Source organism: Arachis ipaensis, chromosome B9 (assembly GCF_059453495.1).
Source record: "Arachis ipaensis isolate K30076 ecotype BB chromosome B9, ASM5945349v1, whole genome shotgun sequence".
In the NCBI taxonomy this organism is placed as follows: Eukaryota; Viridiplantae; Streptophyta; class Magnoliopsida; order Fabales; family Fabaceae; genus Arachis; species Arachis ipaensis.
The window spans coordinates 145,574,795-145,599,649 of NC_142444.1; the positions used below are offsets into that span (position 1 = coordinate 145,574,795).

Sequence of the window (24,855 nt, forward strand, 5' to 3'; positions counted from 1 at the left end):
AATGTATATTTAGTGAAGATCTTTTTTTTTTAGTTTTTAATACTAAAACTAATAACCTTAATAAATATCTGTTAGGCACACAAATGAGGAAGAGCACGTAATTGAAAAACTTGCAACTTCAGAAAGAAAATAGTTACAACAGAAGGACAGTTGGCACTCAATCAGCATGATACGGGCCCAAGAAGGAGCACTAGAGAGAGAATTAATAGAAAGAGGTTGGTGGGTTATGATCTTCAGTTATTACTGGTACATTTACCTCCTCCTTGTGTTGTTTCTTTTTCTCTGCTCCCTTATTCTTTCTTTCTCTATTCCCTTTCTCATTTATTGTTCTTTTCTAATTCTTTAGGTACTGTTTATGATTGGAGTAATTGAGGAATTACTATACTCTTTTGCATCATTTTGCGGCACTACTCTTTTTTATTTCACCATTTCTACTTACAACTCTCATATATGCTCTTTACTTACCAATTACTTGTAAATTTCTTCAATTAAACATCAATACATACCCCATTTCTTCCCCTTCTTATTATGTATGAACTCTACCCGATCAATTGGTGCTTTCATCAGCATGGCCGTAGCTGATAACAAGCAAATGAAAGGTATGGAGGCTGACATTAAAAAGCTATTCCATATGTTCGATCCATCACGGAGGAGAACAGGTCTGAACGCACTCGTGCCATCCAGGAGTCTCTTACGCAGCTCCTTCAGGACCAACACAAGCATCGATCTGAGATACCTGAGCTCTCCCATAATTCAAACTCAGGCGTTGTTCCGTAGCATCGTTCGTCTCTGCAACCGCGGCGGGTGAATTTCGATTTGCCGAAACTCGATGGTACTGATGCTTTGGGATGGATTTTTTCAATGGACCAGTACTTTGATTTTTTTTCGAGTTCTCGAAGAAGAACAAATTGGAATTGTTGCGATTCATATGACTGGTGCTGCCATCCCTTAGTTTCAAATGTCCCAACATTTTGCTCAATTTCGCTCATGGAACCAAGTGAAGCGAGTGATTTTTTAGCTGAAAAATTTGGCCCGTCACTGTTCGAGTCACCACGAGAATTGTTATTCAAGCTGCAGCAAGGTGGCACGGTAAGTGAGTATTTTTCAGAATTTGTTGCTTTTGCAAATCGTACTCACATTGATCCTCCTGAGGCACTTTGAGACTATTTTGTTAGTAAACTGAAACCTGAGGTACAGAGGGAGGTTAAAGCTCAATGTACTCCATCTTTGATGAGAGTGATGTCCTTAGCTAGACTCTCTGAAGAAAAATTGACTTCTTCGCCAAGAACCACATATGGCTCTGCTACTTACAAACTACAATTCACAAATCCCAATTCTTCTCCATCCCCACGCCCTCCCAACCGCAACACTCTTCCCACATTACTTCCGACACCATCACAATGCTCTCCCACTCCACCACTCAAAAACCCAGTTCGGAGGTTGACCCCTGCTGATATTAAGAGTAAATAGGAGAAGGGTCTTTGTTACTGGTGTGATGAACGGTTTTCCGCCAGCCACCGTTGCACGAATCATCAATTCATGTTGCTACAATTAGAATTGGACAAGAATATGGCCCCCTGTTTGCGACCTTGCAAAACTGGTGTTACCGGATAGCACACTTGAGTCCTTGGAATGTCAGATGCTGGATCACCATTTGTCCTGTAATGCGATGCATGGTACTACGGGACCGTCTACCATTCGTGTCAAAGTTTACATAAAATGGCTTAGAGGTGGAGGCCTTAATTGATGGCGATATCTCTAATAGCTTTATCCAACCACGCATTGCTAAATTTTTTAATCTTCCCATTGAACCTGCTCCGGGAATTAAGGTGATTGTTGGTGATTTCAATATTTTGACAGTAGAAGGAAAAATTGCTAATCTGGACATCAATGCGGCAGGTTGTACCATCTCAATACCTGAGGTATATGTCCTTCATGTAGTAGGTGGTAATTTGGTCATAGGGACTACTTGGTTGACCTTAAAAGCACATATTGTGGACTATGATGCCTCATTCTTGTGCTTTTTGCACCAAGTAAAGTTTGTAACAATTTGAGGCAAGAAGAATTCTGTAGCTTCTCAAATTCAATTTCATCACATTCAAAGGCTGGTCTTTATACATGCAATTGCTGAAACCTTCACTCTGGAACTTCAAACACCAACTGATACATCACAACCCAGCTTACCACTTCCTGCTTCTTTAGACCTTGCTTTAGTTTCCCTGTTGTGTAAGTATGTTGCTGTTTTTGCCATGCCATCACATCTCCCTCCACAACGCACTCAAGATCATAGCATTCCATTAGTGGCTGGGGCTGAACCTGTGAAAGTTCATCCTTATCGGTATCCCCAAAGCTTGAAACTGCAAATTGAATCGATGGTGCAAGACATGTTACAAGAGGGGATAATCTAACCCAGCAAGAGTCCCTTCTCATCACTAGTCCTCTTGGTAAAAAAAATGGCACATGGAGATTTTGTACTGATTATAAAGCATTGAACAGTGTCATTATTAAAGATAGTTTTTCTATCTCAATTGTTGATGAGTTATTGGATGAATTGTTTGGGGCCACTGTCTTTTCTAAGTTGGATTTACGATCCGGCTACCATCAAATTTTGGTTAAGCCTGAGGACCATTTTAAAACGGCTTTCCGTACTCATCATGGCTTGTACGAATGGCTGGTAATGCCTTTTGGCCTCACTAAAGCCCTGCTACTTTCCAGAGCCTTATGAATGATGTCTTCAAACCATACTTACGTAAGTTTGTGTTAGTGTTCTTTGACGACATATTGGTGTACAACAGTTCTTTTGATAGTCATCTTGAGCATTTCGAATTGGTATTGAAGCTGCTAAGACAGGAAACTCTCTTCGCCAAGCTCTCTAAATGCCATTTTGGCACTAATGAGGTGGATTACTTAGGTCACACGATTACAGGTGATGGTGTTCTCATGGAATCGGCCAAAGTACAAGCAATTCAAGATTGGCCTTAACCTAGTAGTGTTAAGCAGCTTCGTGCCTTTTTGGGCCTCACGGGATATTATCGCCGTTTTATTAAAGGTTATGCAACCTTAGCTGCTCCTCTTACTGATTTGTTAAAAAAGGATGCTTTTGTTTGGTCTGATCAAGCTACGTTGGCATTCCATCAATTACAGCAAGCGATTTCCACTAAACCAGTGCTAGCAATGCCTGATTTTAACCTTCTATTTGAAGTAGAGACCAATGCATCACGTACGGGTATTGGTGTTGTTCTGATTCAGCAGCACCATCCTATAGCTTATTTCTCAAAGAAACTCCCTCCTACCTTTGATGCGGAAATTCTAACCACAAACTAACCGGCAAGTGTACCGGGTCGTACCAAATAATAACTCAGGTGAGTAAGGGTTGATCTCACGAGGATTGATGGACTAAGCAACAATGGTTGATTAATTTACTTAGTTAGACAAGCAGAAAATAGTGTTTTGGTATTCAAAAGCATTAAACAATAGACAGGCAAATAAATAAGTTGGGAATATGTATGGGGAAACAGTTAAGGCTTCAGAGTTATCTATTTTCCGGATTGACTTTTCTTACTAACTATTTTAATCATGCAAGATTTAATTCATGGCAAACTATATGTGACTAGACCCTAATTCCTTAGACCTTTCTAGTCTCCTCTAAAATTCATCAACCGCCAATTCCTTGGTCAATTAATTCCAACTAGGGGGTGAAGTTTAATTCTAGTTTATGTGCCACAGAAACTCTAATTACCCAAATATAAAAGGATTATATGTCACGTATCCCGTTAAGTTCAGATAATTAAAAGTTCAGGAGAAATTGTTTTCAAGCTGTTGTTCAAGCAAAGAGCTTTTCCAAGTTATACAAGAACTCAATTAGAAAAAGGGTCATACTTCCGTTCCACCCAAATTCATAAGATAAAGAACGAAAATAATTCTTGAAATAGAAATCAATACATGAATTAAAATAAAAAAATCAATCCATACAATAGACAGAGCTCCTAACCTTAATAGTGGAGGTTTAATTGCTCATGGTTCAGAGAGAAAATAAGGATTCAATTGGGCTGAGGTGGAATGAAAAGTTAACTAATGTTGGAATCCCCTGAAGAGAAGTTTTTTTTCTCTTTTATATCTAATCCTAATTAATTTAAAATCTATTTTCTAAAACTAAAATAATATCTTTTCCTATTTAAAAATAAATAAAGTTTTAAATCAGAATTAAGATTAGCGTTTTCTGCACGTGGCGCATGTCATGCATACGCGTCAGTCACGCGTATGCGTCGATGGTCTTCTTTGCGTGTCACGCGTACGCGTCAGGTACGCGCACGCGTCGCTGTGCAACTTCGCTTTTCACGCATACGCGTCAAGTACGCGCACGCGTCGCCATGGAAAGCTCCAAATCACGCGCACACGTCAGCCACGCGCACGCGTCACTCCTTGCTGTCATCTCCTTTAATTCTTGTGCTGATTCCATTTGTGCAAGCTTCCTCTCCATCCTCTGGGCCATTCCTACGCTATATAGCCTTCTTCTCTTTTTCTGCGAAAGCTCCATCAGATCCAACCAAATGCTACCTAAAATAAACAGAATTGCACAAGACTCAAAGTAGCATCGATAGTGGCTAAAAGATAATTAATTCTTGATTAAACTCAACAAATTATATGCAAATTCACTAGGAAAAGATAGGAAAGATGCTCACGCATCACAACACCAAACTTGAATTGTTGCTTGTCCTCAAGCAACCAAACTAATGTAAGCTTAAAATGTGAATTTGCATGAGAAGGAAAGTTCGATTAAGCTCATGTCTCTTCTTATAGTGGGGTTTACAACTGCAATCTTGAATAGTTTTGGCATCTCATTCTCCTTTGAATCAGAAGGATGTCACTGTCATTCAAAATTAGAATCCGGATAATATTATGAATTCTGTGATCTTTTGTAACTCAATTTAACCCTTGAACACAACAATTTTTCTTTGATTCTCTTTTCTTTGGTGCTTTGCACCTTGAGCCTAGCCGTGACTTTAAATGTTTTGTCTCAAGCTTCACTTGACATAGAAACACCACAAGCACTTAACTGGGGAACTCTTTTGAAGTTCTGATTTTTCTTTCAGCTACTCCCAGACAGTGGTGCTCAAAGCCTTTGGCATACTCTGCTAATCGCAATTGATCTCGACTCTAAATGTTTTGCTCAATGATTACTTGACACAAGAACACCACAAGCATATGACTAGGGAAACAACTCTTTGAGCTTTTAATCATGTCTGACCTCCCTAGTCATTGATGCTTAGAGCCTTGAACCTTGCTTTTATATCCTTTTTTTGCTGTTTCTTTTGCTTCAAGGATTAAATTTTTGTTTATTTCAGAGAAATCATAATAATTCTCTAAATCCCTGTTCCTTGTACATCGATATTCTTTGATTCAAATTTAATTATGCACTGTTCATGTCATGCATTCAGAGTCACAGAAAACACCACCACATTTGAATAAATGAGACTACTCTAAAAATTAAACTCAATTTCTCATGCACTACATCTTTTCTTCTTTCTTTTTGATTTCAAGCTCAGTGGGCAATACATGAGGCATCTTTCAACATTAAAGTAAATAACAGAAAATTTCAAAATAGTAGAACTAAACTAGAATCTAGAAATTTATCTAATAAAGGGTCATGCAATAAACGAGACAAAATAGCAAAAAATCGGAACATAACATAGTAAGAGCGGGAAGGAATATAGACTGAAAGGAATTCAACCACCTCAGTTATACTAGTGGCCATCTCATTCATCCATGAAGAATATTCATCTCCCTTTGGTGCTATTAAAATAAACAGAAAAGCCATAAGCGAAGCGACAACACCAAACTTAAAGGTTTGCTTATCCTCAAGCAAAGAAGAACTGAAAACAAAAACAAATATTATGATGAAAGAAGAATAAAAGGATAAAAGAACAAGAGAGGATTAGGATTTGGAAGGGAGAGAGAATGAAAATTAAAACTGGGCAGCGCACTAGTGGAGGTGTGCGGCGCAGGCGACGCGTGCGCGTATAGCACGCGTACGCGTGGGTCGCTCAATTTTGAAAGTGACGCGTAAGCGTCTGGCACGCGTACGCATGCCTTTGATTTGTGCGAATTGCGTGAAGGCGGCCGTGCGCACGCACAACTCTCTGTTCGCGTGGCCTGGGAACCAAAGTTCTCATATGACGCGTGCGCGTCATGCATGCGCACGCGTGGATGGCCATTTGTGGAAAGGACGCGCACGCGTCAGGGACGCGTACGCGTGATCAAGTTTGTGCCTCTAACACAATTCCAGCCCCAAGCCATCACAACTCTCTGCCCAAACACTCATTGACGCCGATTTTCAGGGTCACGCGTACGCGTCAGGGACGCGCACGCGTGGGTGGCTAAAAGTGCAAATGGCGTGCACGCGTGAGGGACTTCTCTGTCATCTCCTTTAATTCTTGTGCTGATTCCATTTGTGCAAGCTTCCTCTCCATCCTCTGGGCCATTCCTGCCCTATATAGCCTTCTTCTTTTTTTCTATGAAAGCTCCATCAGATCCAACCAAATGCTACCGAAAATAAACAGAATTGCACAAGACTCAAAGTAGCATCTATAGTGGCTAAAAGATAATTAATTCTTGATTAAACTCATCAAATTATATGCAAATTCATTAGGAAAAGATAGGAAAGATGCTTACGCATCAACCTTGAAGAAGCAATCCGCTTATATTAGAGAGTTTTATGCAATAACTAAATCAATTGCTAAGTTTTGACACTATCTCTTGGGCAAGAAATTTATTATTCGAACTGATCACAAGAGTTTGAAATCTCTTTTGGAGCAGGATTTGCACACACCTGAACAACATAAATGGCTTCACAAACTCCTTGGTTACGATTTGAAATTCATTACAAGGCTAGTACTGAGAACGTGGCTGCGGATGCCTTATCAAGAAATTTTTCTTGTGCATGGTCTACACCTCATGTTGACTTCTTGCAGAACCTTCGAGTTACAATTGAAAAGGATGCTACTCTTTTTGAGTTGATGCAGAAATGTGCTTCTAATTTTACTGAGGATCCCAATTATACTTGTCACAATGGGTTACTATTGTGGAAGAACCATTTGGTTATTCCGCCAAATAGCCACTTGATCAAGCTTATTCTTCATGAATATTATAATAGTGTGGTGGGAGGCCATGTTGGGATTGCAAAAATAGTAGAACAAATTTGTGCTCAATTTTATTGGCCTAACATGCAAAGGGACATTAGAAATTATGTTTTCATTTGCTGAACTTGCCAACAAGCTAAACATGAGGCTAAAACACCAGCAGGGCTGCTCAAACCATTGCCTATTCCTTCGCAGGTGTGGGAGGATATCTCCATGGATTTTATTGTCTCTTTGCCTGCTTCAGGTGGTTTTTTTGTTATCATGGTCGTCGTTAATCGCTTAACCAAATATGCTCATTTCAGTCCACTAAAATTGGATTTTACTAGAAAATCAGTGGTTGAATATTTTATTCTTAATGTGGTGAAGTTGCATGGATTTCCAAAATCAATTGTCTCTGACAGAGTTTTTGTTAGCAAATTCTGGCAACATCTCTTCAAGTTACAGGGCACTCGCTTATCTATGAGTTCGGCATACCATCCTCAGACGAATGGCCAGAGTGAAGTTTGTAATCGAACTCTGGAGATGTACTTGAGGTGTTTTTGTTTTGACAATCCTAAGAAGTGGCTAGAGTTACTTTCCTGGGCTGAATTTTGGTATAATTCCTCTTGGCATAGCAGCATCAAAATGACTTCATTCAAAGTCCTCTATGGTCGAGACCCCCCTTTCCTTGTTAGATATGAACTCTCTCATGAGGATGAGCCATCCTTGTAGGAACTACTATTAGCTAGAGATAAATTGCTTGATCAGCTTAAACTCAATCTTGGCAGATCCCAACAACTCATGAAACATTTACAGATAGACATCGACGCCACTTAGAATTTCAGGAGGGCGATTTAGTACTAGTCAAACTGCAGTCATATCGCCAACATTCAGTGTCATTGTAGAAGCATCAGAAGCTTGGTTTGTGTTATTTTGGCCCTTTTAGAATTGGAAGAAAAATTAGTGAGGTTGCCTATCAGTTGGAATTACCACCAGAAGCTCGTATCCATAATATTTTTCATATATCGGCACTCAAGAAATTTCATGGTGACCAAGAATCCCAGTATCTACCACTGTTTTTAACTACAACGGAGCTCAGACCAATCCTAGAGTCTTCTCAAATTTTATCCCAACGTTCCATCTTGCGTGGTGACAAGGAATTTTTACAGTGATAAATTCAGTGGGGACACGGTGCTATCACAGAAACGAGTTGGAAAGATGTTGATCAATTCCTCAAGCTCTTTTCCGAATTCAACTTTGAGGACAAGGTTGCTTTTGACGAGGACAATAATGTTAAGCACATAAACGAGGAAGAGCACGTAATTGAAAAAGTTGCAACCTCAGAAGGAAATATTGTTACAACAGAAGGACAGTTAGCATTCAATTAACATGATACGGGCTCAAGAAGGAGCACTAGAGAGAGAATTAATAGTAAGAGGCTGGTGGCTTATGATCTTCAGTAATTACTGGTACATTTGCCTCTTCTTTGTGCTGTTTCTTTTCCCTTTTTCTTTTTCTCTCTGTTCCTTTTCTCATCTATTGTTCTTTTCCAATTCTTTAGGTACTGTTTATGCTTGGAGTAATTGAGGAATTACTATATCCTTCTGCATTATTTTACGACACTACTATTTTTTATTTTCTCATTTTTACTTACAACTCTTATATATGCTCTTCACTTACTAATTATTTGTAAATTTCTTCAATTAAACATCAATACATACTACCTTTCTTCCTCTTATTATTTCTGAACTCTACCCTATCAATATCCTACCAAATCATTTTTATTTAGAAGACGGATTGAAACAAGTTCGTGTTTTGGTGTTTCCTACACACGAGAGCATTGCCTCGTCTTGGTGGTACTAAAAACATTGAAACGGCACAGAGTGAAAAGGTATGTGAAATCTATGTTTGATTTTCATTTGAATGGAATAGTTCATGCAAGTAAAGATGTTAATGCATAGGGTTTCTGTGATTGCAATATTGTTGCTGTTAGGGTTTGGGGTTGTTGATGTAAGTAGAATGTTTGATTTATACTTTCTGTCCTACACATTGATTATCGTTGTTTTATGATGTTTGAAACTTGTAATAGGAAAAGCAGCGGAAGAGATGAGTCATTTTAGTATAAAAATTTATCACCAGGGGAGGTTTTGGCTTGAAGAATGTGCTGTTAGGTATTTGGGTGGGGAGACGTCTATTGTAGACTACTGTGATGAGGATGAATGGAGTTTGATTGAGGTTTACGAAATAGTGAGTAGACAGGGATATTTGAAGAAGGATATCGCTGCGATGTGGTATAAAGCTGTGAATGCTGGGTTAGAGGAAGAATTGACCATGCTTAAAAATGACAAAGATGCAATGGATATGGCAAGAAATGGGGTGAAGGATGATATGGTTGCGGTTTATGTTGTTCACAAGACAAGTGAAGTGGGAGAAGATGTGCAACCTGGGCAAATTACTGCTCCTGCTAAAAAAGGTGATGGGGGGCCTGGCCCAATTATTGTGTATGAAGGCCCTAGTGTTGGGCTTGGGTCAAAGGAAGCTACTGATGGGCCTACTGAAGTGGAAGAGGTTAGGTCCATGAGTGAGGAATCATGTGAGGTTGTTAGGAGTTCTGATGATGTTGAAGAAGAGGAGGAGGGGAGTGAGACCTCTGATGATGATGACTATGAACCTAGGGGGAGTGAAAGTTCATGGAGTTCTGATTCAATTGCTGGGAATGCATCAGATCACAGTCTTGGTAGTCTTGATTTTGGTGACAGGATGATGATAGGGAGGGAGCTGAAGGTTTAGTTGATGTGAACATCACGGAAGTGGGAGAAAAAGAGTATATACCTAGTCAGTCCCAAGGTCAATCTTCACAACCAACTGCATGAAATCTTGGAAAAGAAAAAATTATAGGGGGATTTAGTGATGAGGATGCAGGTTATAACAGTGAGGATTTCCTAGATATTCCATTTAGTGATGATGAGGATGACATGGGAAAGAGGTATCTAATTCACAAGCCATTGAAGAACAAGAGTGAATACAATTGGGATGTAGGAACTTTGTATGTGTCAAGAGAGGAGTTCAAAGATTGTGCCACTGCATATGCTGTCAGTAGTGGGAGGGGTCTTAGATTCTCAAAGGTAGATCTCAAGAGGGTTAAAGTGGAATGTGTGGAGGGTTGTGAGTGGTACGCATATTATGGAAAGATAAAGCATGAGCGAAGTTGGCAGTTGAAGAGTTGCAACAACAAGCACAACTGCTCTAGGGAGTTGAAGATTGGAATCATGCATGCAAGATGGCTGAGTAAAGTTTTTTTGAACAAAATTGTTGAGAACCCGAAGATTAAGTTAACCACACTAATGAGGAAAGAATACACAAAGTAGAATGTGGAGTTGACCAAATCTATGGCCTCCAGGGTCAGACTGTTTGCTCCTAATGAGTTGTAGGGGACATACATAGAGCAATATAGAAGGTTGTATGACTACTGTCATGAGTTGCTGAAGACTAACCCTAGGTCATCAGTATATCTAAAAGTCCAGAGGCCACCTGAGTTTGCTTCTGAAAGACCAGTGCCACGGGTAGATTTAAGACCTAGGTTTGAGAGACCTGTAGGAGGAGTTTCATGGCTTGTAGGCCAATGATTGGGTTGGATGGCATTTTTTTGAAAACACCCTATGGAGGTTGGCTCCTAACTGCAATGGGTTGGGACCCAAACGATCAAATCCTGCCGATAGCATATGCAGTTGTCGAAGTTGAAACCAAGGACTTATGGACATGGTTTCTCCAGCATCTATGTGATGACCTGGGAGTTGACAAAATCAAGACCTGCACCTTCATGTCTGACCAACAGAAGGTACATTTCTTTTTCTCTGCACCTTAACGTACAAGTGTTGTAGTTAGCATTTAATAATCTATACTCATCCTTTTTGTATTCAAAATAGGGTTTAGTGCCAACTTTTGAGGAGCTTCTGCCTGGGGTTGACCATAGGTTTTGTGTCAAACATCTGTATGCAAATTTCAAGAAGCGATATCCAAGAATCCAATTAAAGCTAATGATGTGGAATGCTACCGAGGCAACTTATTTTCAAGAATGGGAAAGGAGGATGAGTGAGATACAAAAGGTGGATCAGGGAGCATACAACTATCTAATGGAGATTCCGACAAAGTACTGGTGTCTTCACAGGTTTGTGTGTAGACCTAGGTGTGACACTTTAGTAAACAATATGTGTGAAGTGTTTAATTCTGTTCTGGTTGAAGCTAGGGAGAAGCCAATAGTTACTATGCTAGAGGATATTCGGGTTTACATAATGAAACATTGTGCTGACAATAATGATAGGATAGTGCCTTACAATAGAGATGTGTTACCCCGTATTAGAATTAAGGTAGAAAAACAGGCAGAACTAAGTGGGAATTGGGTGAGTGTGTATGCTGGACGTGATAGATATGAAGTGGTTAGCATCCAGAGGGGGGAAGAAAAAATTTGTGGTTGATCTTAGGCATCACGAGTGCTCATGTAGGAAGTTCCAGCTGTTTGAAATTCCTTGTGCACATGCAATGACTTGTATAAGAAAAATGTGCTTTAATGTGGATAGCTATGTTACTGACTACTATAAAAAGGCTGCATACATCTCCTGCTACCAACATGTTGTCTTTCCTGTTAATGGACCCAACCTTTGGGACAGAACTCAATTCGAGGATGTGTTGCCCCCCGTTTATAGAAAACCTATTGGGAGGCCAAAGAAGAAGAAGGCACGAGCGGCTGATGAGCATACTACTAGGACAAAAGTGTCTCGTGAAGGATAACAACAAAAGTGTTCTTATTGCTTCTATTCTGGTCATAACAAAAGGAGTTGTCCAAAGAAGCGCAAAGTCACTCCAAACCATGCTGTAAGACTATGTCATTTCCCTTTTGTTGTTGTACTTACTTGTGTCTTCATCATTTTGGTCATTGAATTATCTGCCCATCTGTTTTGTGCACAGGTTAACAATGTTGCTAATTCTACTTCAAAGGGGAGGTCATGGAGAGGGGTCAGAAAAAGTGCCAGACTCTCTGCCAAGACAGCTTCTAGTAAGGCTGCTGAGAATGGAAGTAGGAAGCAAAAAGGAAACAACAACAAACCACCCTCACACCCAAAGAGAAAGCCAGCTGCCAGCAATCACAAGCTACTTCGAAAAGGGCTAAAGTGGATCATTCACAAACTGCTTCTGCACCATCCCCAACAACTCCAAGGGTTCTACCAAGTCCAGTGAAGAGGGTGACCCAGTCCCAGCTCAGGTATAGCCATGACTCCACCAAGAGCATGGAAGAATGTAGAGTGATTTTCTGTGAATTTCTATGACTTGTGATGCATTTTGTATTTTGCATTTTGTATCAAGTTAAAAACTATGGTTGTTGGTTTCACTTTTTGTATTTGGTGGTGCTGCTACTTCAAAAACACTGTTTAGCATCTAGGTTGATTTATATTTCCAGTTCTTGGACATCTACATGACATCTATGTTGGTTAAGTTATGAACTACTGCCTTTCTAGGCCTAATGTTAAGGTTACTAGTCTATGTTATTCCTGGGTCACTGTTTCATTTAATCATATCTGTAGATAGTTACTTGAATAATGTACCATGAGAATGTAAATTGAACATATAAAATTGGTTAACAATGAATTTTCATTCAAAATCATTCAATCAACAGCTTACATTTGATCCAACTCAATCCCTACAACAACACCCCAAAATACAGACAACATATTGCCAAGACATTACACCCCAAAATACAGACAACATATTCTCAATTTTCCTATGTTGTGCAGCCTTATTGCAAAAAATCTCCCATTTCTTGTCAATGACATTTTTTCACACAGTAATATTATAGCACATGTCCATCCAACCAGAGCAACTGTTACATCCATTGTCAACATCCTCTCAACTGTTGTCACTTTACCCTTCAAGCTTGTGATTTTTCTTTCAATCGACCAACTTGTGGCTCTTGCTCTAACTCTACCCACACAAAGTACCCCATTCTTCTCCAATCTAGGCCAAAACCAAAAGAAAATTCCAATCAGATAATCAAATAACAGTCACACCCACCAATCACATTTTCTACTTACCCCATAGTTAACACAGCCCCAGAACCTCCGTCCCGGATTTTCTGCCGTTGATGAAGTCGCAAGCACCGGCCTCTCCCCACAGTAACAAGTTGTTCTCCGTCGACGGCCTTGGCTGCTGTTTCGACCTGAAGCGCTGCTACTACGCAAGGCCTGGGAGCCCTGCGAAGCCATGGAGTCAGCAACGACTGCAGTAGAGATGGCGATGGTGAAAAGAAGAAGCTACGAGAGGGCAATCTCAAATTAGGGTTTTATCACCCTTTTAAATTAATATTTCTTTTTTTTTTCATTCTAAGTAATGACCACCAGGAAAAAAGTTTGCCACATTGGACAAAGGCGTCCACGTAGGTAGCTCCGTTAGTATTTTGTCAGTGGAGTTAACGGGAGGGTAACATTGAATCAAGTTTGGAACGTTGGGGACAAAAATAGGAAAAATAAAACGTTAGGGACAATTATAGGACTTATCCCAAACGTTGGGAACAAAAACAATACTTTACTCATTTAGAGAAATTTATCATTTAAAAAATAAAATCCTATCCATCCAATTAATACCTGCATTATAGAACAATATATTCAAAACGAATTTCAAATTATGAAAATTATGCATCGTTTGGCTAAATTTTTTACATACCGGTAATTTTTAGTATGGAATAGGAAAATATTTGATTATTTTAATATTTTATATAAGTATAATAATAATATAAAATGTCATTGATATTTTATAATAAAAGTATTTTTTAATAAAAATATACTCAATTAAATTTGTAAAAATCTGCAATAACCTATATACATAATTTAAATTATTTTTCAAAATTCATTCCTAGTAATGGAATATAAAAAAAATTTTCCCATCGGTATAGAATTTTTTAACAAATCCAATTTTGTGTCAAATGCAGCATGTAAAGGACTTTAAAATTACAAACTATAACCTATTAAAATTATTTTACACATCAAAATTGAACAATTCATGACTAATTTTACAAACATTTTTTAGAAACATATTTGATGACTCTAGACTGCGTTTGGAAGACTGAAATGGACAGATTGATATTAAAAGATTAAAACTAAATTAATTCTTTATATTATATTTCAAGTGAAATATACAAGACTAAGTTAGGATTTAGTTTTTTGTTTGATTTTCAAAATAAATACGAATATAAATAAGCATATTTACTAAAATATTATTAATTATTAAAAAATTTTTTGTTAAAGTTTTGATTTTCGTCTCCAAAAATTTTTAATCTCTTGGATTTTTGATCTATTTTTTAGAAATACTGAATGAGCTGAAATTTTATTTTTTAATATTAAAATTTTAATTCTAATATTTAGTCACTAAATTTAAAATTTTTTGTTAAAATTTTAGTCTTCATTTTTAGTCTCTTGTATCTCTATTTTTTAGAAATACTGAATGAACTGAAATTATAATTCGGTCATGTATGTTAGAAAACACAAGTTTATATAATTTATGAGAAGGAGTATTGTTTAATATTAAAATTTTAATTTTAATCTTTAATCATTAAATATAATATTAAATTCTAGTCTCAGAAACAAACATTACCTAATATAATATATTTTGTGTTAATTTATGCTCTGTCAGTTGAGTATACCCTTACAAACTCTTTTTTTTAAGACGTTATACAAAAGAATTTGCACAATTAGAAATTCACTTCTCTACTTGAATTATTAAGTAAAAATTTCTTATATCATATATTATATTTATGTGTAATTTACTTTTAAAAAAATCAATATATATTTACAGAAAAAGTTAATTTAATTATTATATACATAGATTAAGTAGTTTATCTCTTTTTTAATATTGATGTTTAACTTGGTTTAAAAAAACAATAATGATCTACATCTATGTAAAAAAAGCATCCAAGTTATGCAAGTAATTTTGCCCAGACGCGCCTCCCCCCCCCCCAACTCATTTGTCATACATGCGCTATATATAACGTTCTGCAACCTAAAGCTTTGCTTAACATAAACCTTCTGGTGCAACCTAAACCTTCTTCTTCTTTATTGATCTGCATTGCCTTCGACATAATAAGCTTCGTCGTTCTCCTCTGATCGCGCTCATCTTCTCGTTTTCTTCTTTCGATTTGCTTACGTTGCATTTATTTTCTTTCTATTCTTCTTCGTTTTCTTCTTCGATTTACACTTCTGAATCGAAACAATGAATGATTCAACTTTAAATCAGTTGAATGAGAGTGAATTGGATTATTCTTCTGAAATGAATCAACTAGATGAGGTTTGGATTATTCAATTTGAATCGAATTGAATGGAATGCAATTGCTAATTTGAATTGAATTGAATTGAATGGATACAAGTGTTCTGAATCTGAATTGAATTGATAATCTCTAAATTGTAGATAGAGGTGTTTCGAATTTGATTTTATATAATGGATTATGTTTCTTCATTCAATACTATACAATTGTTTCACCATGAATACGTGTTCAATACATTATGCAGAAAGATGTTTGAATTTGATTTTATATAATGGATTATGTTTCGTTCATTTAGTAATATACAATTGTTTCACCATGAGTACGTGTTCGGTTCATTCTGTAGAAAGATGTTTGAATTTGATTTTATATAGTGTATTATGTTTCGTTCACTCAGTACTATACAATTTTTCACCATAAGTACATGTTCGGTTCACTCTGTAAAAAGTTGTTTGAATTTGATTTTATATAATGGATAATGTTCCATTTATTTAGTACTATACAATTGTTTCACCATGACGTGTTCGGTTCATTATGTAGAAAGATATTTGAATTTAAATTTATATAATGGATAATGTTCCATTCATCTAGTTCTATACTATTGTTTCACTATAATAACATGTTCGGTTCATTCTGCAGACCAAGTATGTTGTGGATGAACAATTCGTCCCAAAGGTGGGGATGATTTTCAAGACACTAGAAAGATTGGAAAGTTCTACAAATATTATTCCAAACTTGCCGATTTTCTACCAAAATAAGGAACATGACTTAGGACGGAGATAAGATTAAGAAACAACTAATCGTATGCATCAGAGAGGGGAGGTGAAAATCCAAGATATCTCCTATGCTGAAGACAAATCCCTCAGCCGGCATAACCTGTCCAGCCAGGATAGACGTACACACATTGAAGGACGTCGATCTCTGGACAATTTCTAAAGTCGTTCTGAATCACTCACACCCCTGCTGTCTAGACCGGGCAGAGATGCTCAAACAACACAGGGAGCTAAGCATGTTCGTGCGTCGCACCATCAAAACCAATGAAGAAGCCGGAATCAGACCGAGCAAAACTTACAATCATTCGTAGCAGCAGCCGGCAGTCACCGGGAACTAAGTTTTATAGAAAAAGATGTGAGAAATTACATCACACAAGAATTACGGAATGTGTCCGAACAAGATGACGTCAAAGAATTCGGGAAGTACCTATTAAGAATGAAAGAGAAGAACCAAAATTTCTTTTCGAGCTCAACCTCGAAAGTGATCACTCCATCAAACATGCATTCTGGGCTAACGCAAGAAGCAGGGCGGCATGCGAGTATTTCAGAGATGTCGTTTTATTCGACACCCCATACAACACAAACAGGTATTCGATTCACTCAAATTCAGTCTTTGCGTTCACCAGATCCACAAATTTTGGTTCATCACATTGTGAGAGTGTCCATTTATGCAGGTACAATATGGTTTTTGGTTCTTTTGTGGGCGTGTTCTTTTGTGGGCGTGAATCATCACGGTCATTCAACACTTCTCGGATGCGTGCTAATGAAAAATGAGGACATTCAATCATTCAAATGGCTATTCGAGTGTTGAATCTGTTGCATGGGAGCCAAGGCACCAAAAGGAATTCTCATCGACCAATGCGCGTCGATGCAAAGGGCCATCGAGATGTGCATGCCAATAACAATTCATCGCAGGTGCATCTGGCAGATCATGAAGAAGATGCCAAACAAACTAAACGGGTACAAGCGACACAAAAAATTCGAACAAGAGATGAGCCACATCATTTGGAATTCGTACACAAAAGGCACATTCGACAGAAACTAGAATGATTTCCTCACAAAGTACGGGCCTCGGAGGCAACAAGTGGCTCTCAGGTAACCCAGGTTTTAATTCAAATTATTTTCATGTCGTTACCATTTGGGTCAAATCATGCACAGATTTTAGTTTAACACAAATTATTGGTTCAGTTCATTCTACAGAGCTGTACGAGGATCAGTATATATGGATTCCAGTTTACCTGGATCACTAATTCTGGGTCAGAATAAGAAGCACACAAAGGAGCGAGAGCATGCACGTATTTTTTGACAAGTTCATCACACGCTACAGCTCCCTGAGTCAATTCATGAAGCAATACGACAATTGCCTAGCAAGCAGAGAGCAAAGCGAGAGAGAATTTGATGCTGTAGATTTTCACACCGTGATACCGTGTGTAACAAAATCAGCAATAGAGGTGCAATTTCAGCACGTGTATACCCACGAGAAGTTCAGGCAAGTTCAAGGACTATTCAGAGGAAAGGTGAACTGCATCACAAGATCAATGTATTCCACCCTAGGTTTCACAACATACAAAGTTGTAGAGCAGGTTTCCAACTCCACATTCAACAAGTTTTTCGTCACCTACGACGCAGTATTGATGAGCGGATAATTTATACGCTTTTTGGCATTGTTTTTAGGTAAATTTTAGTATGTTTTAATTACTTTTTATTATATTTTCTATTAGTTTTTAAATAAAAATCACATTTCTGGGCTTTACTATGAGTTTGTGTATTTTTCTATGATTTCAGGTATTTTCTAGCTGAAATTGAGGGACCTAAGCAAAAATCTGATTCAGAGGCTGAAAAAGGACTGTAGATGCTGTTGGATTCTGACCTCCATGCACTTGAAGTGGATTTTCTGGAGCCAAAAATGCCCAATTGGTGCACTCTCAATTGCGTTAAAAAGTAGACATCCTGGGCTTTCCAGCAATATATAATAGTCCATACTTTGCTCGAGATTTGATGGCCCAAACCGGCGTTCCAAGTCAGCATAAAAATTCTAGCGTCAAAACGCCAGAACTGGCATAAAAGCTAGAGTTAAACGCCCAAACTGGCACAAAAGCTGGTGTTCAACTCCAAGAAAAGTCTCTACATGTGAAAGCTTCAATGCTCAGCCCAAGCACACACCAAGTGGACCTGGAAGTGGATTCTACATCATTTACTCATTTCTGTAAACCTTAGGCTACTAGTTTTCTATAAATAGGACTTTTTGCTATTGTATTTACACACCTCATGACACTTTACACGTTTCATATTGTATTCTCTACGGCATGAGTCTCTAAACTCCATGGTTGGGGGTGAGGAGCTCTGCTGTGTCTCGATGAATTAATGCAATTACTACTGTTTTCCATTCTATCACGTTTGTTTCTATTCTAAGATATTCACTCGCACTTCAACTTGATGAATGTGATGATCCGTGACACTCATCATTATTCTCCCCTATGAACGCGTGCCTGACAACCACCTCCGTTCTATCTGCAATAGCTTGAGTGCATATCTCTTGGGTTTCTAATTTAAGATTAGAACCTTCGTGGTATGGGCTAGAATTGTTGGCAGCCATTCCTGAGATCCAGAAAGTCTAAACCTTGTCTGTGGTATTCCGAGTAGGATCTGAGAAGGGATGACTGTGACGAGCTTCAAACTCATGAGTGCTGGGCGTAGTGACAGACGCAAAAGGATCAATGGATCCTATTCCAACATGAGTGAGAACCGACAGATGATTAGCCGTGTGGTGACAGTGCATTTGGACCATTTTCACTGAGAGGACGGATGGTAGGCATTGACAACGGTAATCCACCAACATACAGCTTGCCATGAAAGGAGCCTTGCATGTGTGAAGAAGAAGATAGTAAGAAAGCAGAGATTCAGAAGACAGAGCATCTCCAAAACCTCAACCTGTTCTCCAATACTGCATAACAAGTATTTATTTCATGTTCTTTTACTTTTTACAATTAAAACTAAGAATCATTACTGATATCCTGACTAAGAATTACAAGATAACCATAGCTTGCTTCAAGCCGACAATCTCCGTGGGATCGACCCTTACTCACATAAGGTATTACTTGGACGACCCAGTGCACTTGCTGGTTAGTTGTGCGGAATTGCAAAAGTGTGATTGTAATTTCGTGCACCAAGTTTTTGGCGCCGTTGCCGGGGATTGTTCGAGTTTGGACAACTGACGGTTTATCTTGTTGCTTAGATTAGGAATAATTTATTTTTGTTGGTTTAGAGTCACTAAATTTGAGTCTTTTATTTGAGTTTAGTTTTATATTTTAAGTTTGGTGTCAATTGCATGCTTTTATTTTCTTCCAATTTTTCGAATTTGCATGTTCTTAGTTCTTTCTTGATCTTTAAAAAATTCTAAGTTTGGTGTCTTCTTTGTGTTTTCCTTTAAATTTTCGAAAATTTGTGTTTGATTTTCTAAAAATTTTAAGTTTGGTGTCCATTGTGCTTTTATTTACTTAAAAATTTTTCAAAAATTTGTTCTTGGTGTTCATCTTGATCTTCAAAGTGTTCTTGGTGTTCATCTTGACATTCAAAGTTTTCTTGTTTGTTCTCTTTGTTTTGATCTAAAATTTCTAAGTTTAATGTCATTTTGTTGTTTTTCTCTTTCCTCATTAAAATTCAAAAATAAAAAATATCTTTTCCTTATTTTACTCATAAATTTTGAAATTTTGCATTAAATTAGTCAAAGATTTTCAAAATCATATCTTTTTTTTAGTCAAGTCAAAATTCTAATTTCAAAAATTGATCTTTTCAAATCTTTTTCAAAAATCAAATCTTTTTAATTTCTTCAATCATATCTTTTCAATCATATCTTTTTCAATAAATTGCAATAATATTTTTTCAATCATATCTTTTTCAATAAATTGCAATCATATCTTTTTCAAAATAGTTTTCAATCATATCTTTTTGATTGCTAATTTCAAAATCTTTTTAAAAAAAAAATCACTTAACTACTTTTCTCTTTCATATTTCGAAATTAACTAAGCATTCTTTTTCCAAAATCTTTTTAATTAATTAATTAATTTAGTTTTCAATTTGCTTTTATTTCATTTTTTTCTAATTTTCGAAAGTTTTATTTTATCTTCCACTTATTTTGTTTTATTTTTTTCGGTTACTTTTAATTAAATAAAATAAAAAAATTAAAAATATAATTTAATTGCAATTCATATCAATTTCCTTTTCTCCATCATGGACATAAGTGGAAGTGAACAGTCCAGAAGGTCTCTGGGGTCATATGCTAACCCCATTACAGCTGCATATGGGAGTAGCATCTGTATACCTCCCATCAAAGCAAGCAATTTTGAGTTAAATCCTCAGCTCATTATCATGGTGCAGCAAAATTGCCAGTATTCCGGTCTTCTACAGGAAGAACCTACTGAGTTTCTGGCACAGTTCTTACAAATTGCTGACACAGTACGTGATAAAGAAGTGGATCAGGATGTCTACAGATTATTACTATTTCCATTTGCTGTAAAAGATCAAGCTAAGAGGTGGTTAAATAACCAACCCACAGCAAGCATAAAAACATGGAGACAGTTATCAGACAAATTCCTGAATCAATTTTACCCTCCAAAAAGGATGACACAGTTGAGGCTGGACATCCAAGGCTTTAAACAAGAGGATCATGAATCCCTTTATAATGCCTGGGAAAGGTACAGAGGGATGCTAAGGAAATGACCCTCTAAAATGTTTTCAGAGTGGGTACAGTTAGACATCTTTTACTATGGGCTTACAGAAAGAGCTCAAATGTCTCTAGACTACTCAGCTGGTGGATCTATACACATGAGAAAGACGATTGAAGAGGCTCAAGAACTCATAGATACGGTTGCTAGAAATCAACAATTGTACTCAAGCAGTGAGTCTTCCATAAAAGAAGAGGCTAGGGCAGTAACTACTGATCCTAATCTTCAAGAACAGATTGTTGAACTTAATCATCAATTACTCCTTATGACAAAACAATTAGCAGAATTTAAAGAGATGCTCCAAGACACTAAAAATGCTAACAAGAATATGGAAGCACAATTGAATCAGACAAGACAGCAGCTATCTAAACAGATAACAGAAGAATGCCAAGCTGTTCAACTAAGGAGCAGGAAGACATTGAATAATTCAGCTCAAAGTAGCAGAAAACCAAGAAAAGAACAACTGATAGAGGATGACCAAACCACTGCCCAAAACCCCTCTGAGGACAGCAAAAGCCCAGAGAGGAATAATTCTGGCATTCAAATGCCAGAAAAGGGTGAAAGATTGGCGTCAAACGCCCAGTGGATGCCCATTTCTGGCGTTCAAACGCCAGAAAAGGGAGAAAAGTTAGCGTTAAACGCCCATTCCTTGCCCAGTTCTGGCGTTCAAACACCAGAAAAGGGTGGGAAGCTGGCGTTAAACGCCCATCCAGCACCCAATCCTGGCGTTCAAATGCCAATGAGGGATCAGACACCTGCAAGTGCTGATAATAACCCCTCTAAGAAGGCTTCTCCAACCACCACTGTAGGGAATAAACCTGCAGCAACTAAGGTTGAAGAATATAAAGCCAATATGCCTTATCCTCAGAAACTCTGCCAAGCAGAACAGGATAAACAATTTGTCCGCTTTGCAGACTATCTCAGGACTCTTGAAATAAAGATCCCGTTTGCAGAGGCACTTGAGCAAATACCCTCTTATGCTAAGTTCATGAAAGAGATCTTAAGCCATAAGAAGGATTGGAGAGAAATTGAAAAAGTTTTTCTCACTGAAGAATGCAGTGCAGTCATTCTGAAAAGCTTACCAGAAAAGCTTAAAGATCCAGGAAGCTTTATGATACCGTGCACATTAGAGGGTACTTATACCAAGACAGCTCTATATGACCTTGGGGCAAGTATCAATCTAATCCCTGCATCCACTATCAGAAAGCTTGGCTTGACTGAAGAGGTCAAACCAACCCGGATATGTCTTCAACTTGCTGATGGCTCCATTAAATACCCATTAGGCATAATTAAGGACATGATTGTCAAGGTTGGGCCATTTGCCTTTCCCACTGACTTTGTAGTACTGGAAATGGAGGAGCATAAGAGTACAACTCTCATTCTAGGAAGACCTTTCCTAGCAACTGGACGAACTCTCATTGATGTCCAAAAAGGGGAAGTGACCCTGAGAGTCAATGAGGATGAGTTCAAGTTAAATGTTGTCAAAGCTATGCAGCATCCAGCACATCAAATGACTGCATGAGCGTTGATATTATTAACTCCTTGGTGGAAGAGATCAATATGACTGAGAGTCTCGAATCAGAGCTAGAGGACATCTTTAAAGATGTTCAGCCTGACCTGGAGGAACCAGAGGAAATAAAAGAACCTCTGAAAATTCCTCAGGAAGAGGATAAGCCTCCTAAACCCGAGGTCAAACCACTACCACCATCCCTGAAATATGCATTTCTGGGAGAAGGTGACACTTTTCCGGTGATCATAAGCTCTGCTTTAAATCCACAGGAAGAGAAAGCACTAATTCAGGTGCTGAGAACACACAAGACATCTCTTGGGTGGTCCATAAGTGATCTTAAAGGCATTAGCCCAGCAAGATGCATGCACAAGATCCTATTGGAGGATGATGCTAAGCCAGTGGTTCAATCACAGAAGCGGCTAAATCCAGCCATGAAGGAGGTGGTGCAGAAAGAGGTCACTAAGTTACTAGAGGCTGGGATTATTTATCCTATTTCTAATAGCCCCTGGGTGAGCCCTGTCCACGTTGTCTCCAAGAAGGGAGGCATGACAGTGGTTCATAATGAAAAGAATGAACTGGTTCCTATAAGAAAAGTTACAGGGTGGCGTATGTGTATTGACTACAGAAGGCTCAATACAGCCACCAGAAAGGATCATTTTCCTTTACCATTCATAGACCAGATGCTAGAGAGACTAGCAGGTCATGGATACTACTGCTTTTTGGATGGCTATTCAGGTTACAACCAAATTATAGTAGATCCTCAGGACCAAGAGAAAACATCATTCACGTGTCCTTCTAGAGTATTTGCCTACAGAAGGATGCCCTTTGGTCTGTACAATGCACCTGCAACCTTTCAGAGGTGCATGCTCTCTATCTTCTCTGATATGGTAGAGAAATTTTTGGAAGTCTTCATGGATGACTTTTCAGTATTTGGAGACTCATTCAGCTCCTGTCTTGACCATTTAGCACTTGTTCTGAAAAGATGCCAAGAGACCAACTTAGTTTTAAACTGGGAAAAATGTCACTTTATGGTGACTGAAGGAATTGTCCTTGGGCATAAAATTTCAAACAAGGGAATAGAGGTGGATCAAGCTAAAGTGGAGGTAATTGAAAAATTACCACCACCTGCCAATGTTAAGGCAATCAGAAGCTTTCTAGGGCATGCAGGATTCTATAGGAGGTTTATAAAGGATTTTTCGAAAATTGCAAAACCTCTGAGTAATCTGCTAGCTACTGACACACCATTTGTGTTTGACACAGAGTGTCTGCAGGCGTTTGAAACTCTGAAAGCTAAGCTAGTCACAGCACCAGTTATTTCTGCACCAGACTGGACATTACCATTCGAATTAATGTGTAATGCTAGTGATCATGCCATTGGTGCAGTATTGGGACAGAGGCATAACAAGCTTCTGCATGTCATTTATTACACCAGCCGTGTTTTAAATGATGCACAGAAAAATTACACAACCACAGAAAAGGAGTTGCTTGCAGTGGTTTATGCCATTGACAAGTTTAGATCCTATTTAGTAGGTTCAAAAGTGATTGTGTATACTGACCATGCTGCTCTTAAATATTTACTCACAAAGCAGGATTCAAAACCCAGGCTCATAAGATGGGTGTTGCTTCTGCAAGAGTTTGATATAGAAATAAGAGACCAAAAAGGGACAGAAAACTAGGTAGCTGATCACCTGTCCCGGATAAAGCCAGTAGCAGGGGCGTCCCTCCCTCCTACTGAGATCTCTGAGACCTTTCTGGATGAGCAACTCTTCACCATTCAGGAAGCACCATGGTTTGCAGACATTGCAAATTATAAAGCTGTGAGGTTCATACCCAAGGAGTACAGCAGGCAATAAACGAAAAAACTAATTTCTGATGCAAAGTACTACTTATGAGATGAACTATATCTCTTTAAGAGATGCGCAGACGGAATGATCCGCAGATGCGTGCCTAGAGAAGAGGCACAGAAAATCCTATGGCATTGCCATGGATCACAGTATGGAGGACATTTTGGAGGTGAGCGAACAGCCACTAAGGTCCTCCAATGTGGGTTCTACTGGCCTACTCTCCACAGAGATGCTTGAGAGTTTGTGCGTAACTATGACAGTTGCCAAAGAGCTGGCAACTTGCCTCATGGTTATGCCATGCCTCAACAAGAGATCTTAGAGATTGAGTTGTTTAATGTATGGGGTATTGACTTCATGGGTCCTTTCCCACCATCATACTCAAATACTTACATTCTGGTGGCAGTAGACTACGTATCTAAATGGGTAGAAGCAATTGCCACACCCACTAATGATACTAAGACCGTGCTGAAATTCCTCCAGAAACATATCTTCAGTAGATTTGGCATCTCCATAGTACTAATCAGTGACGGGGCACTCATTTCTGCAATAAACAGCTGTACTCTGCTATGGTCCGATATGGA

The 24,855-nt window shown here is 38.3% G+C and overlaps 1 protein-coding gene and 2 pseudogenes across 1 annotated transcript; all 3 read left to right on the forward strand.

Moving 5' to 3' along the window:
• The first annotated feature begins 568 nt into the window (after positions 1-568).
• On the forward strand, positions 569-2,408 carry LOC148546676 (uncharacterized; annotated as a pseudogene).
• Positions 2,409-6,842: 4,434 nt separating this feature from the next.
• LOC148546677 (uncharacterized) lies at positions 6,843-9,908 on the forward strand (annotated as a pseudogene).
• Positions 9,909-10,800: 892 nt separating this feature from the next.
• Positions 10,801-11,593, forward strand: LOC148546678 (uncharacterized). The gene is made up of 2 exons (XM_088499302.1): positions 10,801-10,956; positions 11,045-11,593. Exons 1-2 carry the CDS (start codon positions 10,801-10,803, stop codon positions 11,591-11,593), a joined length of 705 nt encoding a protein of 234 aa, XP_088355428.1.
• Positions 11,594-24,855: the final 13,262 nt, after the last annotated feature.